Consider the following 12,688-nt stretch of genomic DNA (forward strand, 5'->3'; position numbering starts at 1 on the left):
GAGCGCTTAGCTATCAACAGATGCCCCCGCCAACCGGTGAGCAGCGATGCCCAGGCGGCTGCCCCGTCCCGTCCCGCCCCGCGGGGCTGCCGGCCCCCCCACCTCACCTCCGCTCGCCCCGGTACTCACCGGCTGCCCGGAGGCGCAGGCCACGAAGCTGACGGTGAGCGCTAGCCACACGCCCCGCATTATTCCCGCGGAGCCGCCTGGGGCCGGCCACAAAGGAGAAACCGGGGGGCGGCGGGGGCGCCCGGGGGGGCGCGGGGCAGGGCCGCGGGCGCCCTCCGGCCCCGCCGCGCTCTTTCCGCTCCTCTCCGCGCTCCGCTCCGCCGCTGGCCGGCGGGCCCGGTGCTGCGCGGCGCTGGGGCGCCCGGGCTGCAGGCTGCGCGGTGCCGGCTCCGCCGCCCTCCTCCCTCCCTCCGCCCCGAGTGCGCGGCGGCGGCGGCGCGGCTCCCAGTTAAACCCCGCAGAAATTCCTGCAGGATTACAACACAGATTGGCAGCTCCCCCAGCCAGTGGAAGGAGGCGGCGCGCCGCCGCCGCCGGCTCTCGCCCCTCGCAAATTCAAGCAACTTTCCCCCCCACACACACACCACCCCTGTCGCTCTCCTCCTCCGCCCCGGTCTCCCCTCTCTCGTCTTCCCCCCCCCCCCCCCCGCCCCCAGTGGAAAACATGAGCAGCGCCGCGGGCCGACGGAGCGAGGGCCCGGTGTTTATAGCGGGGACGTGGAAAAGCTCCCGCTTTTCAAGGGAAATCTGGCCGCTGCCGCCTGCTCTTAGCGCTCGGCCGCCGGCTTTCGCATCGCTGCTCCGCGCCACCCTCCCCGGTTAGCCCGGGTGGCAGCCTCAAGTGTCGGAAAAAAAGCAGAACGGAGGGGTTAAAAATCACGGGGAGGGGGGATATCCCAAAATGCCAGCCCACTTTGGATCCCCACTTGGCTTTCGGCCCCACGGTTCCATTTTTCAGGCTTTTCTCCCTTAACAAGAAGGCAAGAAACTTTTAGGGGTGAGGGGGTGGCAAGCAAGAGAGGGCTGCAATTTGCACCTAGTTACATGGATCCAGGAGCTATGTCTTCAAAATAAATATTGCAGGAATTGACAGCCCCAAGAATGTGCGCTCCAGGAGCCAAACCAAGAGGTCTTGCTATGACTAGTCCATGGTATTTCTCAACTGGGGAAAATGGTGGTATTGCAGAGCTGAGGAGCCTCAGCCCGATCCACTTGCCTATGCCAGCATGTTTCCACCGCTGAACACATCCATATATTACATCAGTCATTGGACATGGGAAAGGAGCAACAACCAAGACAGCAAAATCTATCAGTCTCGCTTACAAACTACCGCTTGTGATTAAATTCAGAAGGCTGTAGGCAGCGTTTTATAGCCCGAGCCAAATGGTCACAAGGACTGTAATGGTCTCTTTTGCTTCAGCAAAACCTATCCCTCTTAGAGGACCCTGGCCCAGGGACATCCCATGGGCAGATGTTTTTGGTTTTCCACACCCTTTGCCTTTATTCCCCTGGGCTCTGTGGAACCCTTCAGCAGACGGGTGGTGTTGAGATCCCAACCACCTTTGGTTCCCGCCCTGGTTGCCTTCCTATCAAAACAGGAATGCCATGTAAGAAAATAAAATCAAGTTAATTTGGCACAAGCCATCTCTCACCCCGCTCATCGCTTTCCCAGCCTCTCCCAGCCAAACACGCGTGCTTGGAGCTCCCTGTGCAGTGTGGGTGCAGCGGCTGACTCTGTGCTGGGGAGCGGCGGGACCCTTGTCCCCAGATTGGTCGATGGCCATGCCTAGAGTGCTCTCCCTGCGCGCCGCCCAGTCCCAGGAACGTGATACCTCTCAATGGTTACCACACTTGCTATTTCTAGATCCACCTTCCAGACATGCCATGTCATTGGTTTTTAGGCTGTATTCCCCACTGAATTCTTATCAGATTTTCAATGGTCTGCTCCTCGTGGGTGTCATACACAGATTGCTTAATATATTCCTTATATTAAACAGATTGTTTAATATAATCCTTCTCCTTTAAAGTAAGTTGAAAATGCTTAGGACCTTATTCTGTGTATCCTCTTCCTTTGTAGGCAGCAGGATTGCAATCCAACCAAGCAACAGTTTCAGCGCTGTTTGATGTGGGTGAGTGAAGCGCAGTGAAGCAAAGGGAGGAAAACTCCAGTTGGGCCAAATCTGTAGGACCTCACATAGGCACGGGGTCTTACAGGCACCCCCGTCTGCAGGGCTGGGAGAGATAAAGAGGTTGCAACTTGCCCCAAGTCAAAGCGGAAACCAGCAATAGCATTCCTTATGCTGGCAGGATCCTTAACAGCAGGAAAACAGAACGCCACATTAGAAACAAATAACATAAAAGAGCAAATGTGAAGACAGAGGAGCTGAGTACAGGAAGCATCCTAAGGGTTGTCAGACACTAAGGGGCAGGTGATTTACTACAGCAGGGGTTTTTTTTAGCATTCAGACCTTTCAGGCATGTCTTTAACAAATAAACCGTCTCACCTTTTCTTTCACGTGGCAATCCACGATTATCAGGGATTTATGTACTTGGTAGAATCTATCCAAGACCAAAACATGTGCAAACAGCGAAGGGAAGGCCTTCCTCAGGCAAAGACAACACCAACTAATGGGCTCCTCGTGGACCACGAGTGTCCATACGGACAGTGCCCATGAAGAACTCGGAGCTAAGACCTGCAAAACCTCCAAATGCCTACACACATCCTTAAACCTGTGCGGGGGCAATCTCTGATGCCCAGCACAAAGCTGAGCACACGCATTAATACTAGGAAGAGCAGAACTGAAGACCAGAAGCCAGACAGATAAGTTGGACAGATAGAAATGAGTGTAAAGAGGAAAGAAGAGAAAAGAAATAACGCTTGTAGGTCACAGAAATAACAAAAGATTGTCTTGGGACCCACTTGCTGCCTCCCCACACTCCTGAGCCGTGTGACTGGGAACACCGCACTGCGGTAGGAGCATTTCCACGCGTGGACCCATGGAGAACGGCTGTGCCCCCTTATCACAACCAAGCACCCTGGCACCTGTTCTTGTCGCCCTGATTTTACAGGGATAGAGGCAATCAGAAAGCCCAGCACGAAGCTGAAACCAAGTGTTTTTAACCCAAAGGAGTTATGTAATAAGAACTGCAACGAGAGGGTAATCGGAGCCAGGCGATGAGAGAGAGCTGCCAAGAGAAAGCTGCAGGCCTGGGCGTTTCTGATGCAGACTGTCAGGCCGCGATCACCACACTGCCTTTGTGCCACCCCGAGTCCCCCCAGCCCTTCGACGGGCACCAGCCACCCATTCACAACGCCGACGTGGAGTTAAACCAGGATGGAGTGGGATTAAGTGACAAACTTCACCAAAGGCCCCTTCCCTGGAAGCGTTCAAGGCCAGGCTGGATGGGGCTTTGAGCAGCCTGGTCTGGTGGGAGGTGTTGGGGGGTTGGATGGCATGATCTTTAAGGTCCCCCATGGCAGGGGGGTTGGAACTACATGATCTTTAAGGTCCCTTCCAACCCAAACCATTCTATGATTCTATGATTTTTCCAAAATATGTTATATGCTGGAAAGATGCAAGAGGACCCCATATATAGCATTTGCAATGTGGTTATCAACTACAGAAAAGCTCCTACTACAACCCAAGTGTCCACCAAATTTGAAAATTCAGCTCTGGATCTCTCCTAAGGGGAAATAAACCTTCTGGATTTGTAGCGTGTGTTCCTGGCTCTGGCTCATTCGCACTGTGCAGTCAAAGCACTGAGTGATTTCACACAAACGCAAATGTTTCTAAATCTAGGAGTACCACAGACTACAGACAGGGCTTTGCAGGACCCTTTTAGTGCGATGTGGCACGGATTTACTGGAATTTTAGGGAAGAGTCATGGCTAGAAAGAGATGGGAGCTCTGCAAAAAACAAGTTTGGAAATACTGGGGAAAAGATTTCCAGCCTATGGCCAAGGATAAGTGTGCTTAACAAGTTCCGAAGTGCTTCCCAAACATTCAATCCTGCGTAGCCAAGTCCTTCAGGTGACTTGCAGAACTAGCAGGGCTAAGTAAAGAGATCTACATGGGGAGGAGAGCTCCTAATAATGCCATTTCCCCATTAAGATTTGGCCAATAATGCAAGGTGTGACTGAGAACGCTTGGCCCAAAGCACCAGCAAACACAGCAAAACCCTGAGCCTCACGCTGCGGTCAAGTGGGTGATGAGGTGGCCTTGGCTGGAGCTGACGTTTGTTGTGTAAATGATCAGTGGCTGTGTTTGTGCCCAGGATGGGAAAGGCTTGGCATCACCTTCAAAAGTCATAAGAAGCGGCAAGTTTTCCCAAATAACTTATTGAAAGTGGAGCAGAACCTGTGAAAAGGAAGAAAGCATCTGACATTAAATCTGTTTGAACCCATGCCAGCAATGATCTGAAATTAACTTGCTAAAATATGTCGGTAGGACAGTTCAGGGTAAGATTTATTTCTATATCCCTAAACTCCCAAATTTTATGCTTCTAATTTAAGAACAATAGAACTCCCCATCTCTTCCATAAAAACGTCTCACTAAGTATTTGCAAGTGCAGTCGTGTTCATTTCTATATTATAATCTGAATTCAGGGATGTAGTAGGATGGGACTGGTGCTTATGGGACCTGCCACAGGAGAGGTGGCAGCAATTTTTGGTAACGTGACACTGAATGGTTCTTTTCTGCATCAGTTCTTAACAGTGTAACAATATCAACATGCATCCTTCTTCAACAGGCTCTTGTTCCAACGGTACCTCTTCTAAGCATCCCCAAAATACCCTGGGACATCTTTGTTTCTCTTTCATTCAAAGGCCTCTTCTGCATGCAGCTGCTGAAGCATAGACTTAGGCAGGTTATCTCTTTTTTATTCCCTCTATCTGTTTATTTTGGTTAGATACAAAATATGTCTGCACAGAACCGGGCGCTCCCTGATAGCCAAAACAACAGCAGGGCAGGAGCTAAGGGCACCATTAAGCAACCAGTGCTTGTTGTGTCTGCTGTGGCACCACCAGGGCCATAACAGTTGGACTGTGTGTGGTTTATAAGGTGGTTTATAATGCTGGGCTTTACACGAATGCAACGGAAGATCTGAGCTTGGCCTGCAACTTTGCTGGGCGACAGAAAACTTGCGGCAAGCAAAACTTTTTCGCTTCTTTTCCTTGGAAAAGAATAGTGGTAGGGAGGCCTAATAAAGAAGACGATAAAAGGCTGGCATTACGGGCAGAGCGCAAGCAGCGGCCTCCTTAAGAGATGGTGGGTTGGGTGAAGCAGTCCAGGAGCAGGCTGGAAACGGGGCTGGTTTCTGTTTGTCATTGTGCATTGCAACAAAAGGAGGGAGTGTGGGTGGCTGCGGAGGGAGATGCTGCAGGTGGGGCGGGCGGGGGGGGACCTGGTGTAACCTCCTGCTCCACCAGAGAACGGCGTTACCCAGCTTTCCAGAGGAGTTATATTCAGGAAGCCATGACCCCTGCCTAGAGGGGGACAGCTGAACCCATCACTCATCCAGGTTCAAAGATGGCCTTTACACCTGGCATTAAAGCCCGGCGTTGGCAGTGCTCCTGGAGCAGGTCTCCTTCCCTGCTATTCAGCAAGTCGTTGAAGCTTTTAGATGTAAAACGCGTGCCTCCAGGGCCATGCTGATTTGAGGGTCTCTTTTCCAGGGGAAGGGCCTACCAAGCACCATAACCTATTAGCCAATGACACAATACTGACAGCTAAGACCACCAAAAATTATGAAACTGGGCCAAAAAAATATTATATTCCCACTTTTGGCGCTGGATGTTAACTGCTGTAAGAAATTCAGTGTCAGTTCATGCTGGCGTCCTGAACAGGGTAAAATTTACCACTCTGCCATTCTAGCCAAAGCTATTACACTTTTCTTTTTTTTTTTTATTGGGACAAAATGTACCTTTAAAATACAAAAGATAGTTCTTTATCTCTGAAAGTTTCATTTAGAGCCATGTCCCAATATTTGCCTGGGACATTTGCATACCTGGAAGTGTCTCATACGTGATAATCCCTGCAAATGAAATGCATTGTTGATTTAGTTTATTATCCCAAAAGATGATATCATGGTTAAGGTTTGTACGTGGTACATCAGGAGAAAAATACGGAAGGGTTGAATTGAAATAGATTTTAATTCTGCCAGGTATACTGCTGAAGTTAATGAAAGTCAGTTAGACATACATTTGGCTGCTGTTACTAACTGAATAATACAAGTAATAACACAGGCATCTATTCAATTCCTGATGAACATGAGTAATTTCCATTATCTTAAAATGTGTAGGAGTTATGAATTATAGGTGCAGAGATTACACAACACTTTTTCATTATTATATCTTGTTGTCAGTTGCTTATATATTTGCCAAAGTTTAATGCATCAAGCTGAAATTTCCTATGCTGGGTATCAGCCTCCAGATGACTTTATTTGTTTCGTTTTATTTTTGTTTTGCAAGTTTTATCAAGAATGGTACAGCTGTATTCAAAAGCAAGGTTAGGAGAAAGTATGTTATTTTGTCTATGGTAAGCAAAATTCCTTGAAACATTTATCTGAGAAGATGTTTTACCTCCATGCAAGGAAGTAAAAGGGCAAAAATTTGGCAAGGGGAGTCAACCAAACACCGGAAGTTTGCTTTTCAACACATTTGGGAAATTATTCCCAAATTTGGACCATGTCTAAGCGTTACTGTCTTTGCAGTTTGTACGTGCTCGGTAGAGACTTGTTAAATTCTGACATCTAAAAATCCCATCTAGGCCGGGCATGTTCCAGCTCAGAGCCACAGAAATCTTTCTGTGGTTGGTCTCCAAATAAAAGGGCTGGCCGTTGGTTTCCTCTCGGCACTTGCAAGACAAGGTCTGCTGTGTGTGCCTGCATGGGCAGGGGGAGGAGAAGGGGATTTGATTTACTCAGGGAGGAATAAAGAGAGGGGCAGTGGTTGTAAGAGCCGGAGAGTGAGGAGGAAGAGGGGTGATGTGGGGAGGAAGCAGCGCGGTGGGGGAAGGACAAGAGCAAGGGTGAAGGAAGGCGCTGGCAGAGAAGGGCATCAAACCCACGGTATGGGATACCCGCAGGAGGAAGGCAGGGTGGGCAGGAGAAGAAGGGGAGGGAGGTGGTCCTTCCAAAGACAAGGGTGATAACTGCCCATCATCGGACAACTGCGTTCTCCAGACTTCAAAATTACCATCGCTGGGCATTAAGGCTCCACGTTCTTCTGCTGTCAGCAAATAGCAATGGGAAGATGTCTGCCCTGACGCTCTGCATTGGCTGATCAGCATAAATAATAGTCTGTGTAGTGAGAGATAATGTTGTCAGTAAGATCCATGCAGCGTTTTGTCGTAGAAGTTGAAAGCTACGGAGACAATGACAAAGATGACTGTAATTAAAGATGGTATCATGAGGTGTTAGCTGCAAGGACAACCTTAATTCTGATGTTTCTCAACTCCAAGCACTTTGCCTTGTAGCTTAAATGTTTTTATAGCAAATGGTACTTCTTAATGGTACTCTTAAAATATAATGCACATCATGTCATAGCTGGGTTAACTGATTTCTATTGTCTGGCCCTGGAAATCTGTACCCATATGAGTAATGCTTGCACACATGAAAAAATCACTGGAATTAATTGACACCACTTATCACCTCCTGACTTATGGGAGTAAACAGATATTGCAGGACTTGGCCATATAATATACCGAGCATGCTAAAGGTAGTCCAGATTTGTGTATAATTGATGAAAGTACTTTAAAACAGTATCTGCTACCTCTTGCCTGCTCATAGTTCATTGTTCAGATATAAATATATAAATATTTTTAAAATAAACATATATTCCGACAGCAAGGGAGCATCTGTCTATATCAAGCCTTATCACAGCTCCGGAGGATTTTCGCATTTCTCCGTCTCTCTCTATTGGTGTTGTTTTTACCTTCTCAGGATGGAACTGGATCCGGAGCTGAAAGAATAAAATAAAGATGTGTCCAGGTCATACACGTTTCAGCATATTTATTCCAATCTCAGGATACACATCCTGTGAGCATCAAAACAAATTAGTCTGCAGCACAAGGAGAGGCAATGGTCTGACTGTTTCTAAGAGAAAATGCAGCTGGACTTCTTATGCTAGAGAAAAGCTTCATTTTCATGTTACAAGCTTTTCTTCTTTTAAGTGTAGTTGCAAACTCATCAGGTACGTAGAAGAGGCTGCTTATTAGGGGTGGAATGAAATAATGACCAGTGTCCCTCAGTGGTTGTAGAGCAGTCCCCAAGGGAAGCCTGACACCCAGGTGAGGAGAAGAGCCACCACCTACTGCCATGAGACGACGCCGTGTGGGGTTTCCCCTGGCTGGAGCATCCCTCGTTTGGGGTTTCTGAAATCAAAGTGTAATACACAAATTCTCAGTAATGACCAGCTTCCTAATGATAGTAAAATGGGAATTATTCAGGGCTGCAAGCAAAGGACAAATTCTGAATGAGAGAAAATGAGTTCAAAGCATGTGATTAAATGGTGGTAGGCTTAAGGTCTTAATTCTCCTCTCCCACTATGCAAAGCAGGAGTAAGTCATTTGTAGTCAGTGAAGCTACAGAGATGTAAAATGGCATCGGAGGAGAATCAGGCCATTGTTCTCTGCAAAACTCACTGATAAGACATTAATTACTAAGGAGAAAATGCCATCAAAAGGATTTTAAATGCTTTGCAGAACTCAGGAGACAAACTCATTAAATGCTATGTCGTACAGGGAATTAGTTCCAAATTTGTGAATTCAGAGGAGGCGAATGCTGCACTACAGATAAATGGATGGTGGTTTTGAAAGCCTTCTTCGGAAGGCCTACTTTCTTTCGGAGGGGGAGCCAACCCCACACATTACGTCCAGAGATGTGAAACAATTCCAGATAAAATAAATCACCATGAACCTCGGTCCATCTCACACACTGAATCCCAGCCAACTGCAGTTGTTTAAGGTTTGTAAAAGTTCACTGGACTCTGTTTCCTGCCCAGCCTGTCTCCCCTTCCTCCCCTCCACTCACGGCTCTCGTCTTAGGTCAAGCCAGGCTTGGAAGCAGAAAAGCTAAACACCATTCCGACAGCATCATGTGCGGTCTTTCTAACTGAACACTCGATTAAAGTGCTAGAAATCTCACTGGAGAAAATCCCAGCTCCAGGGATATGATAAAATCTATGGTAAAATTCTCATTTGACCTCTCTGAGGGCAAGATTTTACCCTCATGCTCACGATAATTCCCAGCTAGTTTTGCAGACCCCAGTTGCTGAGATATGGTGACCAAGTATTTGAAGCTCCTGATGTCTTTTTGAACAAAAGCCCTGAGCAGTTAACCCTCTATTTAATCCACCACGGAGGAGATGAAGCTTATTAATAGACAAAAAGAAGAACAGCAGAGGAGTTATCAGTGAGAAGTGAAAACATGACCACGTCACAGGGGACAGTGCTGTGTGCCCCAGCCAGCGCTCGTGCCACGTCCTGCTGGGGGACCCTGGATGCTGAGGCTCCCGGTCCAGCATCCTGGAGATCCTGAAGACAGGTTTTGGCCCCCGGCTTTAGCAGTGATGAGTAGGATGAATAATTGCCCCACCTGCCTTTTGCTTTGGGCATTGACAAGCGCCCTGCAGCAAGAGACTGGGAGTCAGGCCTCTCGGGGCTGAGGTCCACATCAGGCTGTGTGATGGGACGAGGGAAGTGGGGCAAGAAGACACACTTGTCACATGAGGCAGGGGCAAGGTGGGGATGCCACAATATATCCCTAACGCATGATCTGTGTGCCACACTGTCCTGTGATCCGATGGGGTGACTGCGTTCCTCTCACAGCTCCTGTGTGAAGGGGAGAGTCCTTTCGAATGTCCCCTGCATCCCGGCTGTTTCTTGTCACTGTTGTTCAAACCCAGCCACTTGAAGCGGAAGAAGGTTCAGACTATGTCATTGGCGTCATCGCACACTGATCACATTTTGGGACCGGTGGCAGGAGCTCAAAAGAATTATTCACAGTCCCTTGAGCTGCCAAAGAGGCCGTCCACTGCAGAGCAGCAGGAGTAGTTCCCTGGCTCACGGGAGGACACGTCTGCCAGGACAGCAATGGCCTCGGCTGTAGGACACGTCTGCCAGGACAGCAACGGCCTTGGCCGCGGGACTTGCCTTGTCATCCCCATCCAGCCCTGGGCACTTGCAGTTCAGATTCCTGGGTGCCAGGAAGATCGACAGGTACCTAGCCATGGTCAAAGTGGTCGTGATAACACTCCTCAAAACAGTGACAACTTATGCATCGGCCAGAGACCACCCCAATTATGTCTCTCAGTGGACCCTGCTGCAGCATCACAGAAGTCATTTCCAACTTAAGTGGCACAGCGAGGCTGTTGCCTTTCCCTTGCACATTGGTCTGGGTGCTCTTCTGGTACCAGAGAGTTCAGACTTCTCCTGCCCCATGCAGTCTTTGCATTTCCACATTTTAACTGCACTCGGTTGGAGTGTTGTGACTGTCAGCCCTGTGGTGTAATTCTGGGTGATAGTACAGGTGATACACCTGCAGATTTTTTGGATCTTTCCTCCTCCAGTCGAGGAGATCAAGTCTGATCAAGTGAGTCTGACCACAGAGGTGTGTGGGCAAAGTCACCAGAGGTGCAACATCTTAGACACAAAACGGGGAATGACGTGGAGGGTGCCCAGCTGCACAGTTTGAGGAGGGTAGAGCTTTTTTTTTGTCCTGTTACAATGGCAGCAGCAGCTGTGAGCACCCCTGTGCCAGACTGCATTGCTCACCGGGATGGCTGGCACATGCCCAGGCTGGCTGACTGCAGGTAGTTGAGACCGTGGGTGGCAGGAAAGTGTGTGCCATTGGATAGAGAGATGCACAGCATGAGGTCCTTCAATGCAGGTAGCCACTGGCCACCTGGGGCACAACTGACCTGCCCCGTGTTGTGTGTCATCCCCTAGAGTCAGCAAGAACACATGGTCACGGATCAGGGAAGAACCCAGGGAAGGTGTGATCCAGAGGAACCACCCAATGGTTCTGGGCAGGACCAGAAGTCAAGACATATATCAAAGGTCAGGAAAAGGCTCAGAAGCAGCCACAATAGGTTTAATTTAACAGGTAGATTAATTGCAAGCACTGCCTGGAGCAGCTGATCATCATTCTAACCCTCAGCCCCAAAGCTGGCCAGGAGAGCATCCTCATCCATCACCAGGTCACAGATGGGGGGAGCCCTAGCAGAAAGAGGGCTTTTTTGGGTGAGTGATATATTTTTAATCCAAATCTACACGGGACCTCTTTTAGTGATAAATTTATACTAAATTCGGAAAAATCATAAAGATCTCCTTTTACTGTGTTTGCAAAGGCATCTTTTCAAAGTGGGACAAAAAGTGAATTAATAGTACGAAACGAAAAAGAATTAAAACAGCCAACATCAAAGTCATGGCTGCGTTGCTGCAGTGTCCCATCATTCGGCATCAGCTTGCTGGAACTGCGTCCATTCCAGTGTTTTGTTAAAATACTGCATTGGGAACAGTAATTAAACAGATTCTGATGATGGTTTTTAACACATGCCAGCTGGCTCCCAGCCAGTGTTGAAGCAGAAACATTGTGCAAACTCATGGTCAATGATGACTTTGATCTTTGAAGGGCTTTGTAGTGGCGGAAGGAAATGGGAGGCTAGGAGGGAGGGAGAAGGGCACAAGCGGCAGGGAGGAAAAAAAAGAGTAACATGCACTAGAGTGGGAATTATCTCTTGCACCTTGACAAAGGCAGCGGGTGCTTTCTTCCTTCCCCTCTTTCTTTATGTGGGGCAGTAGGCACAGTCATAAACACTATCATAAAGGCCCAGTTTTGTTAATGGCAACCCATATGAGTAACAGAAGTCCCTTGAATATTCCCACGTGTGTGCCAGGAGGATTGCTCTGTGAGTGACTTCCTCTGCACGCTGGCTTGCAGTAGCTGGCCCTGCCAGCACGTTAGCGTGCATTGGGCACTGGGCAGCGTTGGACGTGTTCCTTCAGGACAGAACCTGGGACAAAGGTGACAAAGAGGTCTTCTGTGGGCAAGAAAATTGTAAACACACGTGCTATTCAAATTATCTCCTTAGACTTTGCCTGAAATGCTGCAACAGCTCAAGGAAAATTGTTACTTCTGTCCCACAGGGTTCTCTGTTTGGACATTGCACGAACAAGTATCGGGGATAATGGACAACCGTGACTGGCAAGAACAAGCAGAGAAGGATGTCTCTGCGCAGTTCTAAACAGTTTAAATTAGGTATGACTTTCCCATGTTAACAGTTAGCAATGGGCACAAAGAAAGAGAATCTCACTGTCCTTTTTGAAGCCTTAGAGACACGCAGATGGTTTAGGTAGATGATGTGTCCGATTTCCTGGTGTAATGCTAGCTGTGCCTTGGTCAACGTGAGCCCATGTTCCCAGGTTGTGCCGGAGGGCTCTGAATATCTGTGCGCTCTCTCAAGCGAACCTCACTGCAGAGGTCCTTTTACTCTAATATTCTTATGAAATTCTTCATAGAAGTAGGATTGGCTTGACAGTACAAGCTGCAATGTCTCTGTAGTAGCACAGGAAAGATGGAAAAACCTTGCAAATATCTTCACATTGAAAAAAAATTTCTATTTCCCTTCCAAGCTCTTCACTAACGTTATATGATGACACTTATGATTTTTCCCCCTCTTT

General features: G+C 48.3%; 1 protein-coding gene across 1 annotated transcript in view; it reads right to left on the reverse strand.

Moving 5' to 3' along the window:
* The window catches only part of SDC2 (syndecan 2), a 60,702-nt gene extending 60,279 nt beyond the window's left edge, over positions 1 to 423 (reverse strand). Inside the window, exon 1 of the mRNA XM_054191831.1 lies at positions 130 to 423. Coding sequence (XP_054047806.1) covers positions 130 to 189 — 60 coding nt within the window. The 5' untranslated portion in view covers positions 190 to 423. The remainder of the gene's footprint in view (positions 1 to 129) is intronic.
* Between the last annotated feature and the right edge of the window lie 12,265 nt (positions 424 to 12,688).

This window comes from Rissa tridactyla, chromosome 2, assembly GCF_028500815.1.
Source record: "Rissa tridactyla isolate bRisTri1 chromosome 2, bRisTri1.patW.cur.20221130, whole genome shotgun sequence".
NCBI lineage: Eukaryota > Metazoa > Chordata > Aves > Charadriiformes > Laridae > Rissa > Rissa tridactyla.